The sequence below is a fragment of the Lepidochelys kempii genome, chromosome 1 (genome assembly GCF_965140285.1).
Source record: "Lepidochelys kempii isolate rLepKem1 chromosome 1, rLepKem1.hap1, whole genome shotgun sequence".
Lineage (NCBI taxonomy): Eukaryota > Metazoa > Chordata > Testudines > Cheloniidae > Lepidochelys > Lepidochelys kempii.
Window position 1 is genome coordinate 295729978 of NC_136380.1, and position 25264 is coordinate 295755241.

Here is a 25264-nt window from a genome sequence, read left to right on the forward strand (position 1 = left end):
GGTTGCAACCAGACTTCAGGGAGTCATGACCATCCTCCTTTTCTTTATTGCTGGATGAAAAGGAGGCATCCCAAAAATTACGGAGCAGGGGAACCTGAAAGTTTTTCCTGTTGTAACACAAGGTCACAATATGGCAAAGGTTGAGAACCACTTCACTAGTCATAGAGTTTAGGCACAGAAAGGACCACCAGATCACCTAATCTGACCTGTATATCACAAGCTACCTACACCACCAGCACCCCCACACTAAACACAACAACTGAAATTAGACCAAGGTATTACAGTCCATGGGAGTCTAGACGATTATGTGACACAGGCAAAGAATAGTCTCTATACCTCTGTTCCTCATTATAGCATCTCTTTCCAAACTTCGTTATCATGTCCTCCATACACACAATTTAAAACTCATTGTTTCATTATTTATATCCTTGGACTCTTACTGGTCATATTGCTGTTCCTTTCAAAGAACACCCAAAGGTATGGGCAAAAGGAAAAACACATATCACATCTCAAGTCTTTTTGTACAGGAAGCAATTTGTGTGAAACTCAAGCTCTGGATTCTGATAGCTTTAGTAAACTTCACAGAGGAATTCTTCACAAGATTACCAACCATATCTATGAACAGAAAAGTGAATCAAATTTCAGCTTTCAAGCAAATTATCTTGAGTTCTGTAGTTAAAACTACTAATTGTATCTTAGAGGTTTAATGTCCTATCACAACACTAAAGGACAATTTGATTACTGGGAACTCCACAATGAATCTGTGCAAGACCATGTGACTGTGAAGAAAGTCCTGTCCAGAGGTGAAAGCACACAAGCCACTCAGCTGCAAATACCTCTCAAATACCTCGCCTGCTTCTCAGGAAGTAGGCTCTGAGGTCACCATTTTGAATTATGTTATTTGAGGAAGAACTGTCAGTTAAAGGAGTATTTCAGTGAATGATGCCACAGCATCAAGCAATCACTTTTATCTCTTGCTGTGGTGACATTAATGCCAAAAGTGCCACTTTCAGGAGAGGTATTTTCTGAAATACATAATTTAGAAGAACCACCAGAGCTGGTTCATGCTTCTATTGGGTAGTGAGATACAATGGGACTGTTTACATTGGGTTTTGTTTTTCCAAATACCTAGACTTTTCAGAAGAGTTAAACCCATCTCTAGTGTTATGATATTTAGACAATCCAGGAAACTGGAGTTGCAGGGATTCTGTTAGAAGACAGTAAAGAAAATGGCTTGAATTCTTTGCCTGACAGGTTTTGACAGTCTGTGAGATTCTCAATATCCTTGAGAAAAAGAAGGGCATATCCACTCATGCTCATCTGTCAATCCTACTTTTAAAATCTGACAAATTATAATCCTTTTCTATAATTTTCAAGGCAATGGTGTTCTTCTGTGAGCAGCAAAGTGTAAGCAAATTATCCGTAATAGGTTTTTCAAGATATGTCATGGGTTGTCTAAAGACAAAGGCAAGCTTCCAGTCCAATCACATAGAGACTTCAGGATACAAGTCAGAGGATATGTCTACACTACGAAATTAGATCGAATTTATAGAAGTCAGTTTTTTAGAAATCGTTTTTGTATAGTCGATTGTGTGTGTCCCCACACAAAATGCTCTAAGTGCATTAAGTGCATTAACTCAGCGGAGTGCTTTCAGAGTACCGAGACTAGCGTCGACTTCTGGAGCGTTGCACTGTGGGTAGCTTTCCCACAATCTCCGCCGCCCATTGGAATTCTGGGTTGAGATCCCAATGCCTAGTGGAGCAAAAACATTGTCACGGGTGGTTCTGGGTACATGTTGTCAGGCCCTCCCTCCTTCCCTCCCTCCGTGAAAGCAACGGCAGATAATCGTTTTGTGCCTTTTTTCCTGGGTTACCTGTGCAGACGCCATACCACGGCAAGCATGAAGCCCGCTCAGCACACTGTCACCGTACATCTCCTGAGTGCTGGCAGACGCGGTCCAGCATTGCTACACAGCAGCAGCTCATTGCCTTGTGGCAGCAGACGGTGCAATAGACCTGATAACCATCATCTTCATGTCCTAGGTGCTCTTGGACGCCTTGGTAAGGTCGGTCAGGAGCACCTGGGCAGACATGGGCACAGGGACTGAAATACGAGTGACTCGACCAGGTCATTCTCTTTAGTCCTACCGACAGTCCTATTGCACCATCTTCTGGCAAGCAGCCAGGAGATGAGAATGGCTAGTAGTCCTATTGCACCGTCTTCTGACGAGCAGCCAGGAGATGAGGATGGCTAGCAGTCCTACTGCACCGTCTGCTGCCAGCCAAAGATGTAAAAGGTAGATGGAGTGGATCAAAACAAGAAATAGACCAGATTTGTTTTGTATTCATTTGCTCCCCCCATCCCTTCTCTTCCTCCCTCTGTGAAATCAATGCCCGACAATCGTTTTGGTGAGGTCTGTCAGGGGCACCTTGAAAAGTTTAATGGAGACTCAGTCCTGCCTGGAATATGGGGGGAAGGGATAGCTCAGTGGGTTGAACAATGGCCTGCTAAACCCCAGATTTTGAGTTCAATCCTTGAGGGGGCCATTCTGTGTGACAGTTGTTTTTGTTTCTCCTTGATGTAAAGCCACCCCTTTTGTTGATTTTATTTCCCTATAAGCCAACCCTGTAAGCCATGTCATCAGTCTCCCCTCCCTCCATCAGACCAACGGCAGACAATCGTTCTGCGCCTTTTTTCCTTGCAGATGCCATACCACGCCAAGCATGGAGCACGCTTAGATCACTTTGGCAATTAGGAGCACATTAAACACCACGTGCATTATCCAGCAGTATATGCAGCATCAGAACCTGCCAAAGCGAAACCGGGCGAGTAGGCAACATCAGTGCGGTGACAAGAGTGATGAGGACATGGACACAGACTTCTCTCAAAGCACGGGCCCTGGCAATGTGGGCATCATGGTGCTAATGGGGCAGGTTCATACCGTGGAACGCCAAATCTGGGCCTGGGAAACAAGCACAGACTGGTGGAACCGCATAGTGTTGCAGGTCTGGGACGATTACCAGTGGCTGTGAAAGTTTCGCATGCGTAAGGGCACTTTCATGGAACTTTGTGACTTGCTTTCCCCTGCCCTGAAGCACCAGAATACCAAGATGAGAGCAGCCCTCACAATTGAGAAGCGAGTGGCGATAGCCCTTTGGAAGTTTGCAACGCCAGACAGCTACCGGTCAGTTGGGAATCAATTTGGAGTGTGCAAATTTACTGTGGGGGCTGCTGTGATGCAAATAGCCAACACAATCAAAGATCTGCTGATATCAAGGGTAGTGATTCTGGGAAATGTGCAGGTCATAGTGGATGACTTTGCTGCAATGGGATTCCCTAACTGTGGTGGGGCCATAGACGGAACCCATATCCCTATCTTGGCACCGGAGCACCAAGCCGGAGAGTACATAAACCACAAGGGGTACTTTTCAATGGTTCTGCAAGCACTGGTGGATCACACGGGACGTTTCACCAACATCAGCATGGGATGGCCGGGAAAGGTACATGATGCTCGCATCTTCAGGAACTCTGGTCTGTTTCAAAAGCTGCAGGAAGGGACTTTATTCCCAGACCAGAAAATAACCGTTGGGGGTGTTGAAATGCCAATAGTTATCCTTGGGGACCCAGCCTACCCCTTAATGCCATGGCTCATGAAGTCATACACAGGCACCCTGGACAGTAGTCAGGAGCTGTTCAACTACAGGCTGAGCAAGTGCAGAATGATGGTAGAATGTGCATTTGGATGTTTAAAAGTGTGCTGGCGCAGTTTACTGACTCGCTTTGACCTCAGCGAAACCAATATTCCCATTGACAGGTTTCAGAGTAACAGCCGTGTTAGTCTGTATTCGCAAAGAGAAAAGGAGTACTTGTGGCACCTTAGAGACTAACCAATTTATTTGAGCATACGCTTTCGTGAGCTACAGCTCACTTCATCGGATGCATACTGTGGAAATTATAGAAGATCTTTTTATACACACAAAGCATAAAAAAATGGGTGTTTACTACTACAAAAGGTTTTCTCTCCCCTCACCCCACTCTCCTGCTGGTAATAGCTTATCTAAAGTGATCACTCTCCTTACAATGTGTATGCTAATCAAGTTGGGCCATTTCCAGCACAAATCCAGGGTTTAACAAGAATGTCTGGGGGGGGGGGCGGGGTGCTGGAAATGGCCCACCTTGATTATCATACACATTGTAAGGAGAGTGATCACTTTAGATAAGCTATTACCAATAGGAGAGTGGGTTGGGGGGGCGGGGGACGGACCTGGATTTGTGCTGGAAATGGCCCAATTTGATTATCATACACATTGTAAGGAGAGTGATCACTTTAGATAAGCTATTACCAGCAGGAGAGTGGGGTGAGGGGAGAGAAAACCTTTTGTAGTGGTAAACACCCATTTTTTCATGCTTTGTGTGTATAAAAAGATCTTCTATACTTTCCACAGTATGCATCCGATGAAGTGAGCTGTAGCTCACGAAACCTTATGCTCAAATAAATTGGTTAGTCTCTAAGGTGCCACAAGTACTCCTTTTCTTTTTGCGAATATTCCATTGTTATTACTGCTTGCTGTGCGCTCCACAATATCTGTGAGAGTAAGGGGGAGACGTTTATGGCGGGGTTGGAGGTTGAGGCAAATCGCCTGGCCGCTGGTTATGCGCAGCCAGACTCCAGGGCGGTTAGAAGAGCACAGGAAGGCGCGGTGTACATCAGAGAAGCTTTGAAGACCAGTTTCATGATTGGCCAGGCTACGGTGTGAAAGTTCTGTTGGTATCTTCTTGATGAAAACCAGCCCCCGGGTTCACTCTATTTTCCTGTAAGCTAACCACCCTCCCCTCCCCCCTTCTATAACCGCTTGCAGAGGCAATAAAGTCATTGTTGCTTCACATTCATGCATTCTTTATTAATTCATCACACAAATAGGGGGATAACTGTCAAGGTAGCCCAGGAGGGGTGGTGGAGGAGGGAGGCACCGCGTGGGGTGGTGGAGGAGGGAAGGACAAGGCCACACAGCACTTTTAAACTTTAAAACTTACTGAATGCCAGCCTTCTGTTGCTTGGGCAATCCCCTGGGGTAGAGTGGCTGGGTGGCCGGAGGCCCCCCCACCGCGTTCTTGGGTGAAGAGGCTATGGAACTTGGGGAGGAGGGCGGTTGGTTACACAGGGGCTGTAGCGGCGGTCTGTGCTCCAACTTCCTTTCCTGCAGCTCAACCACACACTGGAGCATATTAGTTTGATCCTCCAGAAGGCTCAGCATTGAATCCTGCCTCCTTTCATCATGCTGCCGCCACCTATCATCTGCAGCCCGCCACTTACTCTCTTCAGCCCGCCACCTCTCCTTGCGTTCATTTTGTGCTTTCCTGCACTGTGACATTGTCTGCCTCCATGCATTCGTCTGTGCTCTATCAGTGTGGGAGGACAGCATGAGCTCAGAGAACATTTCATCACGAGTGCGTTTTTTTTTCTTTCTAATCTTCACTAGCCTCTGGGAAGGAGAAGATCCTGTGATCATTGAAACACATGCAGCTAGTGGAGAAAAAAAAAGGGACAGCGGTATTTAAAAAGACACATTTTATAAAACAGTGGCTACACACTTTCAGGGTAAACCTTGCTGTTAACATTACATACATAGCACATGTGCTTTCATTACAAGGTTGCATTTTGCCTCCCCCCACCGCGTGGCTACCCCCTCAACCCTCCCCCCTCCCATGGCTAACATTGGGGAACATTTCTGTTCAGCCACAGGCAAACAGCCCAGCAGGAACGGGCACCTCTGAGTGTCCCTTGAAGAAAAGCACCCTATTTCAACCAGGTGACCATGAGTGATACCTCACTCTCCTGAGGATAACACAGAGAGATAAAGAATGGATGTTGTTTGAACGCCAGCAAACATACACTGCAATGCTTTGTTCTACAATGATTCCCGAGTACGTGTTACTGGCCTGGAGTGGTAAAGTGTCCTACCATGGAGGATGCAATAAGGCTGCCCTCCCCAGAAACCTTTTGCAAAGGCTTTGAGAGTACATCCAGGAGAGCCGCGAATGCCAGGGCAAATTAATCCTTTCACATGCTTGCTTTTAAACCATGTATAGTATTTTAAAAGGTACACTCACCGGAGGTCCCTTCTCCACCTGCCGGGTCCAGGAGGCAGCCTTGGGTGGGTTTTGGGGGGGTACTGGCTCCAGTTCCAGGGTGAGAAACAGTTCCTGGCTGTCAGGAAAACCGGTTTCTCTGCTTGCTTGCTGTGAGCTATCTACAACCTCCTCATCATCATCTTCCTCATCCCCAAAACCTGCTTCCGTGTTGCCTCCCTCTCCATTGAAGGAGTCAAAGCACACAATTGGGGTAGTGGTGGCTGAACCCCCTAAAATGGCATGCAGCTCATCATAGGAGCGGCATGTTTGGGGCTCTGACCCGGAGCTGCTGTTTGCCTCTCTGGTTTTCTTGCCTCAGCTCCTTCAGTTTCACGCGGCACTGCTTCGGGTCCCTGTTATGGCCTCTGTCCTTCATGCCCTGGGAGATTTTGACAAAGGTTTTGGCATTTCGAAAACTGGAACGGAGTTCTGATAGCACGGATTCCTCTTCCCATACAGCAATCCCGTACCTCCCATTCGGTCCATGCTGGAGCTCTTTTGCGATTCTGGGACTCCATCATGGTCACCTCTGCTGATGAATTCTGCATGGCCACCTCTGCTGATTAGCTCTGCACTCACCTGCAGCTTGCCACGCTGGCCAAACAGGAAATGAGATTCAAAAGTTCACGGGCCTTTTCCTGTCTACCTGGCCAGTGCATCTGAGTTGAGAGTGCTGTCACAATGGAGCACTCTGGGATAGCTCCTGGAGGCCAATACCGTCGAATTGCATCCACACTACCCCAAATTTGACCCGGCAAGGCCGATTTCAGCGCTAATCCCCTTGTCGGGGGTGGAGTAAAGAAATCGATTTTAAGAGCCCTTTAAGTCGAAAAAACGGGCTTCGTCGAATGGACGGGTGCAGGGTTAAATTGATTTAATGCTGCTAAATTTGACCTCAACTCCTAGTGTAGACCAGGGCTTACTCTCAGGGGCAATTACACCACAGAGGATTGTTTTATTCAGGAGGGTGGAAGAGTGCTATGTGAAGGGAAGAAATCTTATTTCTTGGGCTAATTTTCTTTTTTCTTTTTAATTTTCATTAGTACCAATTAGAACACTGCTTTACTTTTTTTGGAGGTTAGGCATGGAGTGGGAACATAGGTAATGGCTGGAATTGGGAATTGGAATTGCTTAGTTACCAATCAGATTATTGTTCATATCTTTGAGAGTTAAGAAAAAGGCCAGGTCTACACTAGACATTTATGCCAGTTTAGCAATGTTGATTAGCTATGTGAGTTTTGGATATTTTTATGCTAGCTAAAGTCCTAGTGTGGATGCAGCTATAGCAGCATAAAAGTATTTTGCCAGTATTTCACTCTCCAAACCAGTATAAGATATATCAGCAAAAACACTTTTTTGCTGATATAAGCCATGTCTAACCTAGGAAGATTTTGCTAGTATAACTGTACTGGGATTGCTATACCACCAGCAAAATTTTTAAGCATAGACTAGTCTTATGTTTCCTTGGTTATTAAACAAGGAAGTTCTGGAGTTTGCTTGGGAGAATAATAACACTTTGCCCTTATATAGCATCTTTCAACTGTGGATTGCAAAGCACTTTACAAAGCTGAATAAGTGTTAGTATTATCCTCATTTTACAGATAGAGATACTAAGGATTAGATAGTTGTCACTTGCCCAAAGACTCACAATGAGTTAATGGCAGTCAGGCCAAGAATACAGGTCTCGAGACTTCCAGTTCTTATCTGTCCTCTAGAGTCCATAGTGCCTCATAACTCTTGTTTGAAAATTCATGTATTTGTTTGTTTTGATGAAAGAAATAGCCCCTCGTCTGAGTTGGAATGAATGACTCTATTTCTGTTGAGTTATTTTGTTGATGTTAATGTGAATTTTTATATACTTAAGAATGAACTTATTGATGAGATACTGTGGTCTTATAAGCATTATCGCCCCAATCCTGCAAGTTACAGCATGGGGTGGACCCTGCACCCATGGGGACCGCCATAAGGTGCAAGTATATGCCCACATACACAGTGTTGCAGGATTAGGGTCTCTGGGTGAAATTCTGACCCCTCTGAAGTCAATTGATTTCATTGGGGCCAGAATTTCACCCTATATTGTTAAACCAATTTTCCATATAATCTAAATATTCATTTTAAAAAGGTTCGCGGCTTTTTCATTACTAAGAGAACCTTCACAAATCAGTCAATGCACTTCTGCCCTGTTAGTCCTGATTTGCAGCTCTTTAGCTCAACACTAGCAGAAGCAAGGAATGTGAGCTTTACCTCAGTGATCTGTGAATTCTGTTCCCCAGCACTCTGTTCATCTCAGTGAAGTTTTAATTTCATCACTTAGTTGGGATTACTAAATGCTAACTTTCTAAAGCACAGGCAATGTAAAGGCAATTCTGCAAATGCTTCAGTGGGACTACTCAGGGTACTGTGGTCTGTGCTGGTTAACTAGTATTTGCAGAACAGACCTTAAGGTCATGTCTGCATGAGAATGTTGCACCAATTTAATTTAAATCCGTTTTTAAATTGATTTTAGTCAAACTTGGGCAAACCTTTGTGTGGACACTTTTCACTTTCAAGATCTTCGTGGCCTATCCCTACCCTACTTGTCATCTCTCATTCAGGATCAGTAGGTTGACTCCTTCCTCCAGTAGGCCCATGGAATAAGGATGTCAACCTCCAATGTCCACTTGTCAAACTTTCAAACAAGCATCTTTGTGCTTTCTCCTATGCTGCTCCACCCACAAATGTCCCTGTAAACATCTGCAAAGCACTTCACTGTTCTCCTTCAAATCCCTACTTAAACATTCTTCTTTGCCATGATGTCTACCAAAACTCACAATGGTTAGACTTCTGTTGTGCTGAGACCAATGTCTATCATGCTTACCAATATTGACTCATTGGTCCCTTGACTTCCCCGTCTGTCTCCATCTGTTGCCTCTGATTTTATCCTTAGGGTATGTCTACACTGGCAGAGTTACATCACCGGCAGTTACAGCGCCATTCAGAGAGCGCTGAAGGGAAACCGCTATTGTGTGTTCACACTGTCAGCTGCCTGCGCAATAGCGTGTTCACACTTGTGGCACTTGCAGTGATATTCGGAGCGGTGCACACTGGGCAGCTATCCCACAGAGCATCTCTTCCTCTTCTGCCGCTAAGAGTTGTGGGAAGGTGGAGGGGGTCACGGGGCATCCTGGATCCTGTCCCAATACCCCATAATGCATTGCTTTGCATTCCAACAATCCTTGTTCTTCCATTTGCATTTGGCACCATCTTTCAATGGTTTGTGTACTGCACGCTCTGCCTCTTCAGTCTACAGGAATGGATCCCGCACTGTTGACCAATATGCTGCTCGCTCTCACTAACACGTCATGAGTGGCAGTGGAGTTATTCCTTAAACCACAAAGGCAAGGGGAGTGCGATATTGATCTCGCCACGCGTACTAGCTACGACATGAGATTGCTTGTGGCATTCACGGAGGTGCTTACCACAGTGGAACACCGCTTTTGGGCTTGGGAAACAAGCACTGAGTAGTGGGATCACATAGTCATGCATGTCTGGGATGAAGAGCAGTGGCTGCAGAACTTTCGAATGAGGAAAGCCACATTCATGGGACTGTGTGTTGAGCTCACCCCAGCAACTACAGCACAAGGACACGAGAATGAGAGTTGCCCTGTCGCTGGAGAAGTGCATGGCGATTGCACTGTGGAAGCTGGCTACTTCAGACTGCTACCAATCGGTCGCTAACCAGTTCGGAGCAGGAAAGTCGACCATTTGACTTGTGTTGACGGAAGTGTGCAGGGCCATTAATTGCATCCTGCTCCGAAAGACCGTGACTCTGGGCAACGTGCATGAGATTGTGGATGGCTTTGCACAAATGGGCTTCCCTAACTGCAGAGGGGCGATAGATGGCATGCATATTCCAATTCTGGCATCAAACCACCTAGCCACCGAGTACATTAATCGGAAGGGGTATTTCTCTATGGTTCTCCAGGTGCTTGTAGATCACTGTGCATGTTTCATGGGTATTAACGCAGGCTGGTCAGGAAAGGTGCATGACACATGCATCTTTCGGAAAACTGGCCTGTTCAGGAAGCTGCAAGCTGCAAGTAGGAATTTTCTTCCTGGACCAGATGATCACCGTAGGGGGAAGTCGATCCTGGGAGACCCTGCCTACCCCTTAATGCCATGGCTTATGAAGCCATTCACAGGGCATGTCATAAATATAAAGGAAAGGGTAACCACCTTTCTGTATACAGTGCTATAAAATCCCTCCTGGCCAGAGGCAAAACCCTTTCACCTGTAAAGGGTAAGGAGGTAAGGTAACCTCACTGGCAACTGACCCAAAATGACCAATGAGGGGACAAGGTACTTTCAAATCTGGAGGGGATGGAACAGTTCTGTCTGTCTGTGTGATGCTTTTACCGGGAACAGATCAGAAATGCAAGCCTTCCAACTCCTGTTAAGTTAGTAAGTAATCTAGCTAGAAAATGCGTTAGATTTTCTTTTGTTTAATGGCTTGTAAAATAAGCTGTGCTGGATGGAATGTATATTCCTGTTTTTGTATCTTTTTGTAATTTAAGGTTTTGCCTAGAGGGATTCTCTATGTTTTGAATCTGATTACCCTATAAGGTATTTACCATCCTGATTTTACAGAGGTGATTCTTTTACTTTTTCTTTAATTAAAATTCTTCTTTTAAGAACCTGATTGATTTTTCACTGTTCTTAAGAGCCAAGGGTTTGGGTCTGTGTTCACCTGTACCAATTGGTGAGGATTATTATCAAGCCTTCCCCAGGAAAGGGGGTGTAGAACTTGGGGGGGGGGGGATATTTTGGGGGAAGACGTCTCCAAGTGGTCTCTTTCCCTGTTCTTTGTTTAAAACGCTTGGTGGTGGCAGCATACTGTTCAAGGACAAGGCAAAGTTTGTACCTTGGGGAAGTTTTTAACCTAAGCTGGTAAAAATAAGCTTAGAGGGTCTTTCATGCAGTTCCCCACATCTGTACCCTAGAGTTCAGAGTGGGGAAGGAACCTTGACAGGGCACCTTGACAGCAGCAAGGAGCGGTTCAACAAAAGGCTGAGTAAGTGCAGAATGACTGTTGAGTGTGCTTTTGGCTGTTTAAAGGCCCACTGACACTGCCTATATGGGAGGCTGGACCTGGCCGATGACAATATTCCTATGCTTATAGCTGTGTGCTGTATGGTCCATAAGGTTTGTGAAGGGAAGGGTGAAAGCTTCACTCAGGGCTGGACCTCTGCGGCTCAGCGCCTGGACGCTTAATTTGAACAGCCAGAGACCAGGATTATTAGAGGGGCACAGCACAGGGCCATAAGGATCAGGGATGCCTTGAGGTAACAATTTGAAGCTGAAAGCCACTAATATTTGTTGCTATGCTCAGGAGTGCAGTGCTTGTAATGCTAGGAGGTGATTGTGATTGGTGCAGATAATGCACTGTGAAGGTTTAAGAAAATTGCCTGTTGCTTTGCAGGGCTCTGTTTGCTTTCAATTAATGGAATAAAGATTGCTTTCAAACCAAAACAATTCTTTTATTAAAAATCAACAACCGGAGGAGAGAGACAACCAAAAAAACACATCAGCACTGAGGGGGATGGGGGAAGTGAGGGTCCCAGGAGGAGGTGGGATCTTGGGACGGTTAAAGATTTGTGTATGTCGACTTCTCATATCCAACCTTCTCCTTTGGAGTACAGTACAGTGGGTACTGTACTTCAGCAGGGCTAAACTGCAGAGGGAGGGGTGTTGAGTGCAGTGGGTAGTGAGAGTCCGCAGGGCTGGACTGTGATGGGGGAGGAGTGGAATGCAGTGGGTACAGACTGGAAACAGGAGGTTGATAAGAGTGTGTGTTGGGGCGAATGGGAAAGAGTTTAGCGACAGCGGCTGCAGGGGAGGGTGGGCGCGGAGCTGCTCGATTCGCAGTGCTAGCAGTGCCTGGAGTATGTCCGCTTAATGCTCCATAATGTTTAAGAGCCGCTCTGTGGCTTCATTCTGGCGCGCCATGTTCTCCTTTCGGTCCCTCTTCTCGCTGTCCCGCCACTCCTTCAATTTTTGTTTTTCGGCCGCGAAATGCATCATGACCTCACGCAGAAAGTCCTTTTTAGTTCTTCGTGACCACTTTCTAATTCTGCACAGCCTTTCAGCCGACAATAACAAAGAGGGAGGCTGGGCTCCCAAGGTCGTATCTGTGAAGCCAAAATGCAACATTTTACAGAAGCAGTATTGTTTGCAACACACATGGCCCCTTTCTGTCATGCATCGTGAAATCTGTCTGCAGGTATCATAATTCCTATGGCTGGAGTGCAGTTGGGACTGGACAGCCTCCTCTCCGCAAATGCTGATGAGGTCCAGTAGCTTGGTATTGCTCCAAGCAGGGGATCGCCTCGTGTATGGAGTAGGCATGGTCACCTGGAAAGATGCGCTGAGACCACTGCACACGTCACTGAGCAAACAGGAAGGGGACTTTCAAAATTCCCAAGGAATTTAAGGGGAGGGGATGACGGTAGATCACCTCAGGACAGGGCAGTAGAGTTCAAACTGATGACCGGAGAGGTGAGAACAGGCATTGTGGGACACCTCCCGGAGGCCAATCGTAGCGCTGTAATCGACCAGGGTGTCTACACTGGCACTGTGGCACTGTAGCCCTGGTGCACAAAGCTCTACGCCTCTTGTCGGGGTAGTTTTGTTACAATGCTGCAACTGTGCAGTTTCTGCGCACTAAGTGGCTTGGCAGTGTGTACACCTCAGGAGTTACAATGCAGAAAGATGCTTTACTGCACAGAAACTTGCAAGTGTAGACAGGTCCTTAGATTGTAAGTTCTTTGGGGCAGGACACTCTTTTTGTTCTCTTTTTGTACAGCTCCTAACACAGCGGGGCCCTGAGCCATTACTGGGGCTCCTACATGCTATGATAACCCAAACAATGAATAATAATAAATCCTTTTAAGAGTGGTTAATTTCATTTTAGCATAAACCTATTTCCAATCTATTTCAGCGAAACTGGAGCGAGAGGGGAAAAAAGAGCCTGTTTTAAACCAAAATAAAAGGGTCCACACATGGTTGTATGGGTTTAAGTAAATCACTTTAAATTCACACGTTAGGCTGTGACTGATGCAACTTTCTCACACAGATGGAAATTTATTGGCATATTTATAATAGAGGAAGGATGGTTCAGTGGTAAGAGCACCACCCTCAGATTTGCGAGATGCTGGTTCAATTCCCTGCTCCACCACTGACTTCATGGGTGACCACAGGCAAGTCACTTAGCCTCTCTGTACCTCAGTTCCTTATCTGTAAAATGGGAATAATAGTACTGCCTCAAAGGGGTGTTTTGAGGTTAAATCCATTAAGGAGTGTGAGGTGCTCAGGTACTGTGGTGGCAGGGGCCATCTATCTTTGATAGATACAAGTATAATTATAAGAGTGTCCACAGACTGAGTTATACCTGTGAAACTACAGAGATATAATTATGTTGGTATATTTCCCTGTGTAGACAGGCCTAAAAAAACAACTCAGCTGGAGTTGAGGTGCTTTCTTTCTAACTATTTTTAGGAGTGTGATTTTTTTTTTCAAATCTGAGATAGTTATACCAATACAGCCCGCAGCATGGAGGTGGTTATACTCATAAAAAGTTTTTCATACTGGTATAGCTTATTCCTCTTTCTGTATGGGAATAGCTATAAGTATGAAATTAGCTTGTACTGATATAACTTTTGGTCCACGCTGAGGGGTTTGTACTGCTTTAACTATTGAGTTGGTATACCAGAATAATTAAAGCAGTACAACTTTTGTGTGTAGATGCATTTAGGAGCCTAACTTTAGGCATCCATTTTTGAAACTTTTGGCTTTAGTCTTTTTTATCAGGAATTTTTATAGGTAGATCGTACTGTATTTATTAAGTAGCCCTAATTCATGTTTAAATTGTTTTTACTGTCATTGTACGTCATGGGATAAATGGGTCTTTCTTTAGAATTAGCAAAAGCCACTTCAGCTAGGCCTGTTTACTTTTTCAAGTGCTTTTTTTCAAGGAAATTTGTTTGAAATAGGGGGATTCCTTGTTTTTTTTTAATCTTAAACTTTGCTCTTGAAAATTCAAAAGGTGGATTTTCAAAACCCCAGGGATAAGAAAATTATCTGTCTAACGACACCTGTGAAACTCAATATAAGATTTTATTATACCTTTGAAGAGATTTTGAGAGATTATTTAAAGTGAAGCTGCCAACCTCTGCTAAGTGTTTTCAAATACAATGAGGATGTAGGGTAAGCAGCAGCCTTGGATTCTGTTTATTTGATATAGATAGGAGGCAGTAATAGTTGGACAGGAATTGAAATAGGGCCTCACATATTCATGTAGGGTCCTGCAAAAACTAGGGACAGCCCTGATTCCTTAGTTATGCCTGAATATTCTGAGGGTTGCTTTTTTTTTTTTTTTTTGAGGGAGCTCTGACGGCTTCAGAGATCCCGCCCCCAATATCCTCAGGTTAGTCTGGTATCGTCAGTAACCCTCTCATTACAGAAAAATTGCTGGGTTTAGAGAAGTTGCACAACATATCAGCCATTTACTGGAACTGTTTCTTAATGACACTTTATCTTCAAAAGCTTGTTGGGATGGTGGGGCAGTTGAGTTCCAGAGTTCTTTGATTCTCAAATACATATGGTCTTGGGGTGATGAATTGTAATCATAGAGGTGAAAGTATGGCCTTTCAAATTATCCACATTTCTGAAGAGGAAATGTATTTTATTGTAGTGGATTAAACCAATTCCACACAGGTGTTCTTTTTAGTTGCCTCAGGTGCTGCATCTTCTCCCAGTGGAGAGACTGATTTATTTCTCTCAGTTGATAGCTTAACAATTGCTGGATACAAGACACAGATTATTCTCTCTTCAGACTGTCCATGAATGTAGGGATTTGATTTCTCAATCAGAGGAGTGTTTGTGGTCTGAATCTTTATCTCCAGATAGTAGTGTACTCAAATAACTGGAATGAAGCTATTTCATGGAAAGAAAACTGCAGTGATGATATCCCTGTGTTGCCTTCATTTGGTACTAATGTGGACACTAATAATGAAAATTATATTGAATGGGACCTTTTATATGCATATTAAAAGCAGGAGAGAGACAACATGAGAAAAAAACAAAGGCATGACAACTAGCTGGGGCTCGAACTAGCACACTAAGGGTATGTCTACACTACGAAATTAGGTCAAATTTATAGAAGTCGGTTTTTTAGAAATTGGTTTTATATATTTGAGCGTGTGTGTCCCCACAGAAAATGCTCTAAGTGCATTAAGTGCATTAACTCGGCGGAGTGCTTCCACAGTACCGAGGCTAGAGTCGACTTCCAGAGCGTTGCACTGTGGGTAGCTATCCCACAGTTCCCGCAGTCTCCGCTGCCCACTGGAATTCTGGGTTGAGATCCCAATGCCTGATGGGGCTAAAACATTGTCGCGGGTGGTTCTGGGTACATATCGTCAGGCCCCCGTTCCCTCCCTCCCTCCCTCCCTCCATGAAAGCAAGGGCAGACAATCGTTTCGCACCTTTTTTCCTGAGTTGCCTGTGCAGAAGCCATACCACGGCAAGCATGGAGCCTGCTCAGGTAACCGTCACCGTATGTCTCCTGGGTGCTGGCAGACGTGGTACTGCATTGATACACAGCAGCATCAACCCATTGGCTTGTGGCAGCAGATGGTACAGTATGACTGGTAGCTGTCATCGTCATGTCCGAGGTGCTCCTGGCCACGTTGGCCAGGAGTGCCTGGGCAGACGTGGGTGCAGGGACTAAATTTGGAGTGACTTGACCAGGTCATTCTCTTTAGTCCTGCAGTCAGTCCTATTGAACCATCTTATGGTGAACAGGCAGGCAATACGGATTGCTAGCAGTCCTACTGTACCATCTTCTACCAGGCAGGCAAGAGATGAGGATGGCTAGCAGTCCTACTGCACCATCTTCTGCCGAGCAGCCATGAGATGTGGATGGCTTGCAGTCCTTCTGCACTGTCTGCTGCCAGCCAAAGATGTAAAAGATAGATGGAGTTGATCAAAACAAGAAATAGACCAGATTTGTTTTGTACTCATTTGCTTCACCCCCTCCCCCGTCTAGGGGACTCATTCCTCTAGGTCACACTGCAGTCACTCACAGAGAAGGTGCAGCGAGGTAAATCCAGCCATGTATCAATCAGAGGCCAGACCAACCTGCTTGTTCCAGTAAGAACAATTACTTAGGTGCACCATTTCTTATTGGAACCCTCCGTGAAGTCCTGCCTGAAATACTCATTGATGTAAAGCCACCCTCTTTGTTGATTTTAATTCCCTATAAGCCAACCAGGTAAGCCATGTCGTCAGTCGCCCCTCCCTCCGTCAGAGCAACGGCAGACAATCATTCCGCGCCTTTTTTCTGTGCGGACGCCATACTAAGGCAAGCATGGAGGCCGCTCAGCTCACTTTGGCAATTAGGAGCACATTAACCACCACACGCATTATCCAGCAGTATATGCAGCATCAGAACCTGGCAGAGCGATACCGGGTGAGGAGGTGACATCAGCGCGGTCACGTGAGTGATCAGGACATGGACACAGATTTCTCTGAAAGCATGGGCCCTGCCAATGCATGCATCATGGTGTTAATGGGGCAGGTTCATGCTGTGGAATGCCGATTCTGGGCTCGGGAAACAAGCACAGACTGGTGGGACCGCATAATGTTGCAGGTCTGGGACGATTCCCAGTGGCTGCGAAACTTTCGCATGCGTAAGGGCACTTTCATGGAACTTTGTGACTTGCTTTCCCCTGCCCTGAAGCGTATGAATACCAAGATGAGAGCAGCCCTCACAGTCGAGAAACGAGTGGCGATAGCCCTGTGGAAGCTTGCAACGCCAGACAGCTACCGGTCAGTTGGGAATCAATTTGGAGTGGGCAAATCTACTGTGGGGGCTGCTGTGATGCAAGTAGCCCACGCAATCAAAGATCTGCTGATATCAAGGGTAGTGATCCTGGGAAATGTGCAGGTCATAGTGGATGGGATTCCCTAACTATGGTGGGGCCATAGACGGAACCCATATCCCTATCTTGGCACCGGAGCACCAAGCCGCCGAGTACATAAACCACAAGGGGTACTTTTCGATAGTGCTGCAAGCTCTGGTGGATCACAAGGGACGTTTCATCAACATCAACGTGGGATGGCCGGGAAAGGTACATGAAGCTCGCATCTTCAGGAACTCTGGTCTGTTTCAAAAGCTGCAGGAAGGGACTTTATTCCCAGACCAGAAAATAACTGTTGGGGATGTTGAAATGCCTATAGTTATCCTTGGGGACCCAGCCTACCCCTTAATGCCATGGCTCGTGAAGCCGTACACAGGCAGCCTGGACAGTAGTCAGGAGCTGTTCAACTACAGGCTGACAAAGTGCAGAATGGTGGTAGAATGTGCATTTGGACATTTAAAGGCGCGCTGGCGCAGTTTACTGACTCACTTAGACCTCAGCGAAACCAATATTTCCACTGTTATTACTGTTTGCTGTGTGCTCCACAATATCTGTGAGAGTAAGGGGGAGACGTTTATGGCGGGGTGGGAGGTTGAGGCAAATCGCCTGGCTGCTGGTTACGCACAGCCAGACACGGTTAGAAGAGCACAGGAGGGCGCGGTTAGAAGAGCACAGGAGGGCGCGGCACGCATCAGAGAAGCTTTGAAAACCAGTTTCATGACTGGCCAGGCTACGGTGTGAAAGTTCTGTTTGTTTCTCCTTGATGAAACTCCCCACCCCTTGGTTCACTCTACTTCCCTGTAAGCTAACCACCCTCCCCTCCTCCCTTCGATCACCGCTTGCAGAGGCAATAAAGTCATTGTTGCTTCACATTCATGTATTCTTTATTCATTCATCACACAAATAGGGGGATGACTACAAAGGTAGCCCAGGAGGGGTGGTGGAGGAGGGAAGGAAAATGCCACACAGCACTTAAAAGTTTACAACTTTAAAATTTATTGAATGCCAGCCTTCTGTTTTTTGGGCAATCCTCTGTGGTGGAGTGGCTGGTTGGCCGGAGGCCCCCCCCACCGTGTTCTTGGGCATCTGGGTGTGGAGGCTATGGAACTTGGGGAGGAGGGCGGTTGGTTACACAAGGGCTGTAGTGGCATTCTGTGCTTCAGCTGCCTTTGCTGCAGCTCAACCCATACACTGGAGCACACTGATTTGATCCTCCAGCAGCCTCAGCATTGAATCCTGCCTCCTCTCATCACGCTGCCACCACATTTGAGCTTCAGCCCTGTCTTCAGCCCGCCACTTACTCTCTTCAGCCCGCCACCTCTCCTCCCGGTCATTTTGTGCTTTCCTGCATTCTGACATTATTTGCCTCCACGCATTCGTCTGTGCTCTGTCAGCGTGGGAGGGCAGCATGAGCTCAGAGAACATTTCATCACGAGTGTGTTTTTTTTCTTTCTAATCTTCACTAGCCTCTGGGAAGGAGAAGATCCTGTGATCATTGAAACACATGCAGCTAGTGGAGAAAAAAAAAGGGACAGCGGTATTTAAAAAGACACATTTTATAAAACAGTGGCTACACTCTTTCAGGGTAAACCTTGCTGTTAACATTACATACATAGCACATGTGCTTTCCTTACAAGGTCGCATTTTGCCTCCCCCTCAACCCTCCCCCCTCCCCATGGCTAACATTGGGGAACATTTCTGTTCAGCCACAGGCAAACAGCCCAGCAGGAATGGACACCTCTGAGTGTCCCCTGAAGAAAAGCACCCTATTTCAACCAGGTGACCATGAATGATATCTCACTCTCCTGAGGATAACACAGAGAGATAAAGAACGGATGTTGTTTGAACACCAGCAAACATACACTGCAATGCTTTATTGTACAATGATTCCCGAGTACGTGTTACTGGCCTGGAGTGGTAAAGTGTCCTACTATGGAGGACGCAATAAGGCTGCCCTCCCCAGAAACCTTTTGCAAAGGCTTTGAGAGTACATCCAGGAGAGCCGCGAATGCCAGGGCAAATTAATCCTTTCACATGCTTGCTTTTAAACCATGTATAGTATTTTAAAAGGTACACTCACCGGAGGTCCCTTCTCCGCGTGCTGGGTCCAGGAAGCAGCCTTGGGTGGGTTTGGGGGGTACTGGCTCCAGGTCCAGGGTGAGAAACAGTTCCTGGCTGTCGGGAAAACCAGTTTCTCCGCTTGCTTGCTGTGAGCTATCTACAACCTCCTCCTCATCATCATCTTCTTCATCCCCAAAACCTGCTTCCATGTTGCCTCCATCTCCACTGAAAGAGTCAAACAACACGGCTGGGGTAGTGGTGGCTGAACCCCCTAAAATGGCATGCAGCTCATCATAGAAGCGGCATGTTTGGGGCTCTGACCCGGAGCGGCCATTTGCCTCTCTGGTTTTCTGGTTAGCTTGCCTCAGCTCCTTAAGTTTCATGCGGCACTGCTTCGGGTCTCTGTTATGGCCTCTGTCCTTCATGCCCTGGGAGATTTTGACAAAGGTTTTGGCATTTCGAAAACTGGAATGGAGTTCTGATAGCACGGATTCCTCTCCCCATACAGCGATCAGATCCCGTACCTCCCGTTCGGTCCATGCTGGAGCTCTTTTGCGATTCTGGGACTCCATCGTGGTCACCTCTGCTGATGAGCTCTGCATGGTCACCTGCAACTTGCCACGCTGACCAAACAGGAAATGAGATTCAAAAGTTCCCGGTTCTTTTCCTGTCTACTTGGCCAGTGCATCTGAGTTGAGAGTGCTGTCCAGAGTGGTCACAATGGAGCACTCTGGGATAGCTCCTGGAGGCCAATACCGTCGAATTGTGTCCACAGTACCCCAAATTCGACCCGGCAACGCCAATTTAAGCGCTAATCCCCTTGTCAGAGGTGGAGTAAGGAGATCGATTTTAAGAGCCCTTTAAGTCGAAATAAAGGGCTTCATCGTGTGGACGGGTGCAGGTTTACATCGATTTAACGCTGCTAAATTCGACCTAAAATCCTAGTGTAGACCAGGGCTAGAACTTTTTCCTTGACTACTAGGTTATAAACCTATTTTTTGAAGTTGTGTGTTACTAATTTGTTCACTATTTTATAAATGTAAACACAGCCAAACCTGTCATAAGCAGTCAATGGGATTGACAAAATGTTGTTACTTAAACAGAGGTGTTCAGTGCTTAATTTGTAATGAAAGAGGTGTCAGGGCTCAAGCAATTAGGTGCTGGGGCTCAAGCAAAATTTTTACTTTCATAACTGATGTGGCAAGTCCAGAGGTGCCGGGGCTGTGAACTGCCAAGCCTAGAGGTGCTTGGGCTAAGCCTTGGCACAAATTAAGCAGTGGAGGTGTACTTCTAATTAAGATGGAGGAACCTTTTACTCCACCTATACAATACATTTGGGATATAATCTGGGTTGGTTCCTGCGGACATGAGGTTGCTTGATAAAGGCATTCTTTTGTATAGATTTCACTCTAATCTTATTAGAATACTGCATACATCTTGTTTTTCTTACTGCATTTTAGGTTTTCGAGCTCACGTTGTGGCTACTGTCTACCTACAAAATATACACTATTATTTGGATAAACATTTGGATACTTATACTTCCTAGCTCACGATGCCTTTCAAAAGCGGATTAGAATTAACTGAGTTGCAGAATATGACTGTCCCTGAGGATGATAACATCAGCAATGATTCAAATGATTTTACAGAGGTAGAAAATGGCCAGATAAATAGGTGAGTATTTTTCCACTGATGCTGACTATCCTGTGAAACACACTGTTTAAAAACAGCATTCTAATTTTCAGTATCTCTCTTGCATTATTCATTACCGAGTCATGCTCCATTTGAAGATGTAATTTGAATTTCTTATGTGACATCTGTTGGGCATAGGTTGCAACAGCAGATAAAGCAAACAGAGTAGCAATTTATTCATTGTTTTAAATTTTTCAAATGAGTCTAATAAAACGCATAAAATGTTAAAATTTCAAAATATCTACATATACAATACAAAAAATGAAATAATAACATTAGACCGACAGAAACATTTTGGGCAAAGATATAGGATTTTCAATAAAGGTTGTTCCACAATCTGATGTATGTAACCACAATGGCCACAAAAATGTTCTTTAGGCTTCTGTGAATTTATAACTCATGCTGTTGACAAGAAATGTAGATCATATCTTCCTGTCTATGTTTAAAACTCTCTGCAAATGAGAATGTATATCAAACCTTTGCTCCTAAGTCTAATAGAAAATGCACTTTTAGAAAAAGTGACCGATTTGTAACTAATGTTCAAATTTAAATGTGAAAAAAAATATTCTCTGCTCAACAATTAAAGTAAAATGCAATTATTACATAATTACTTAAAAATTATTATAGCATTTTTTTATAAACTTTTTGTTAATTTAGTAAAATAGAACAATATTGTTCCTGTCATAATAAACCCTTCCAAGCTTATTGCAAGGTAAAGAGTTAAATTTTCAGGTTCTGAATAGCCTTCATATTTATGGTAAGGATCTGCTGTTGGACTAGAGTGGCAGGCTGTTTCTGTGGGGTTTTTGAGCTGGAAACAAGAAGTTACCCTCTTCCTCTGAAACTTCATTCAAATTTTGCAGAACAAAGGTGGTGTGAGAGAAAGAAAAGGAGCAGTTGAAGGTTCCCAAATTTCCCAAGTAACTAGGTTAGTGTGGACCCCTGTGCCCACATACCGTCCTGTTGACTGTAATGGGACTCTGCTGGAGTACTTTCAGGTGTCCACTTTCATGGATCTACTTACAGGATCTGGACTAAAAACTGCCTTATTCTGCCACCCTACTGACAGACAATAGGTAGCAAATGTTTGCAGGAACAGGCACTTAGAGGCTGATTTTACTGCTTAGATCTGCATGGGGAGGAGATTGACCCCGGTGTGAAAAGGGTGTCAGCTGCCTCTGTGGAAGAGTTTTTTCTTTCCCCATACCTTGCCAAAAGCCTTCCCAGTGCTGAGATCAATGCAGGAGGAGGGATCAGGCTGGGGGAAGAGTGGGCAGGCTAGTGGGGGATGCACACTGTCAGCCAGCCCTTCCTGTGAAGCTCAGGGTGCAAAGACAATGCAGTCCTGGGTGTCTTATCTTTCTGTGCCATCCACCACCATAGTGGATATACCCCTTTAAGGGGAAGTGCTTGGGGCAGCAGCTGCCAGCTGTGAGAGCTCTGTCAGTGTGACTTCTGCAGGTGCAGTCATGCGAGATACCAGTGATCCAGAGTCTTCACACAGAAGTCCCTGGCCTCCTACTTATTCCCTGGGGTTCTTGGGCCCACCGCTGTTCCACAATGTAGTGCAAACTCCTCTACCAATGGTGGGGGAAGTCTCTGTGAAGAGAATCTTATGCATGTTTTGAACAGCAGTAGTAGTGAGAGCTGACATTGACCATCAAAGCATATGCTGCAGCTGGAAGGACAGCAAAGCTCAGGTTGGGGATGGAGCTGGGAAGGAGGAGTTCAAATGGTGCAGGGTGCCTGAGGGGAAAAAAGAATAGTTGGGTCAGAGTGGGGGCAAATTAACAAAAAAAAAATGTAATTAAGAACAGAAAAGATTTCCCCTACTTTTCTCAGCCTTCTTCTGCCTCTCATAGTAGATTGAAGCATTCCAGAAACCAGCTCACCGGGCGTGGGGGCGGGTTCCAAAATGAAAAATCTTTGAGCCATGGCTCAGAGGGGTAGCCATGTTAGTCAGTATCCACAAAAACAATGAGAAGTCCAGTGGCACCTTAAAGACTAACAGATTTATCTGGAAATAAGCTTGCATGGGTAAAAAACCCACTTCTTCAGATGCATGGAGATGCATGGCTGTAAGCTCGGCCAGGGGATGCATTCGTAGACAGGTATCCAGAGAGGGCCTTAACAGGAGACGGATGCTACTGTATCGCTACAGTGCTTGCATCCCTCACCTCTTCTAAGAGCATGAGTTTCCAAGAGTTCCACTCTTAACAAATGTTGGCCTACCACATTGACACTAAAACCCCAGCCTGCTCCTGCTGGAGTCAGTGGCAAAACTCCCTCTGACTTCAGTGGAAGCGGGATTGGGCCCCACCCTATAAGGGTGGTTTATTAGTTTCTATTTATATAAATGACATATAGATAGCATTCCATTCAGCAATGCTGTTTTCATGCTTCTTCATAGAGGAGTCATTCCCCTTCTGTTTCATAGAATCATAGAATATCAGGATTGGAAGGGACCTCAGAAGGTCATCTAGTCCAACCCCCTGCTTAAAGCAGGACCAATCCCCAACTAAATCATCCCAGCCAGGGCTTTGTCAAGCCTGACCTTAAAAATTTCTAAGGAAGGAGATTCCACCAACTCCCTAGGTAACGCATTCCAGTGTTTCACCACCCTCCTAGTGAAAAAGTTTTTCCTAATATCCAACCTAAATCTCCCCCACTGCAACTTGAGACCATTACTCCTCGTTCGGTCATCTGCTACCACTGAGAACAGTCTAGATCCATCCTCTTTAGAACCCCCTTTCAGGTAGTTGAAAGCAGCTATCAAATCCCCCCTCATTCTTCTCTTCCGCAGACTAAACAATCCCAGTTCCCTCAGCTTCTCCTCATAAGTCATGTGTTCCAGTCCCCTAATCATTTTTGTTGCCCTCCACTGGACGTTTTCCAATTTTTCCACATCCTTCTTGTAGTGTGGGGCCCAAAACTGGACATACTACTCCAGATGAGGCCTCACCAATGTCGAATAGAGGGGAACGATCACGTCCCTCGATCTGCTGACAATGCCCCTACTTATACATTCCAAAATGCCATTGGCCTTCTTGGCAACAAGGGCACACTGTTGACGCATATCCAGCTTCTCGTCCACTGTAACCCCTAGGTCCTTTTCTGCAGAACTCCTGCCGAGCCATTCGGTCCCTAGTCTGTAGCGGTGCATGGGATTCTTCTGTCCTAAGTGCAGGACTCTGCGCTTGTCCTTGTTGAACCTCATCAGATTTCTTTTGGCCCAATCCTCCAATTTGTCTAGGGCCCTCTGTATCCTATTCCTACCCTCCAGCGTATCTACCTCTCCTCCCAGTTTAGTGTCATCTGCAAACTTGCTGAGGGTGCAATCCACACCATCCTCCAGATCATTAATGAAGATATTGAACAAAACCGGCCCGAGGACCAACCCTTGGGGCACTCCACTTGATGCCAGCTGCCATCTAGACATGGAGCCATTGATCACTACCTGTTGAGCCCGACAATCTAGCCAGCTTTCTATGCATCTTATCGTCTATTTGTCCAGCCCATACTTCTTTAACTTACTGGCAAGAATACTGTGGGAGACCGTGTCAAAAGCTTTGCTAAAGTCACGGAACAACATGTCCACTGCTTTCCCCTCCTCCACAGTTATCTCGTCATAGAAGGCAATTAGATTAGTCAGGCATGACTTTCCCTTGGTGAATCCATGCTGACTGTTCCTGATCACTTTCCTCTCCTCTGAGTGCTTCAGAATTGATTCCTTGAGGACCTGCTCCATGATTTTTCCAGGGACTGAGGTGAGGCTGTTTGTCCCTTCCAATCACCATTATGACTCATGCATTTCTCCTGTATACTAGCAGGTTGATAGCTATATCTGGTGCCACCTTTGGTGCCATCTCACATGTGACCTAGGGCTAAGTGAATCTCTAAAGCCCTCGGAAGTCAGTAGGTGTTTTTCCATTGACTTTAACAGGCTTTGGATCAGACCTATCATTTTCCACAATTTTTTTGTTTTTTGTTTTTTTGGTTGTTTTGGCTTGTTGGTTTTTCACCCTACGTTTCACATTAAGCCTGAGTTACTTACAGCTCTTTGTGGGGCATATGTTTTCATGAGGGTTCAACACAAAGCAAGGTTTACAAGGATTTCTGAGGGAAGATCTGCCTGAGAGGCAACAGACACTAGTGTCTGTTTTTAAATCAAAACAAAATCACAAAATTCCACTTGAAAAATTCTCCAGACACAGCCAGACATTGCTTTGGGCTTCAACTAAAGGTTTGTAGGCCTAAAAATAAAATCTCATATAAGCTTGGATGGGTTTATTCTGTGTTTGAACTTGAAACTAACCACCTGCATTATGACACTGAGAGCTTGTCTACAAATTAAGTTGTTCCTGGTTCTCATTAACTCCATGTGTGGACATTCTTATTCTGAAATAAGAGTGCCAAGTACTTGTTT

The 25264-nt window shown here is 45.5% G+C and overlaps 1 protein-coding gene across 2 annotated transcripts in view; it reads left to right on the top strand.

The window, feature by feature from the left end:
* The window catches only part of SLC38A1 (solute carrier family 38 member 1), a 68579-nt gene that overhangs the window by 5321 nt on the left and 37994 nt on the right, over positions 1-25264 (top strand). For both annotated transcript variants that reach the window (XM_073327992.2, XM_073327993.1), the window contains exon 2: positions 20610-20820. In XM_073327992.2, coding sequence (XP_073184093.1) covers positions 20702-20820 — 119 coding nt within the window. In that variant the 5' untranslated portion in view covers positions 20610-20701. The remainder of the gene's footprint in view (positions 1-20609; positions 20821-25264) is intronic.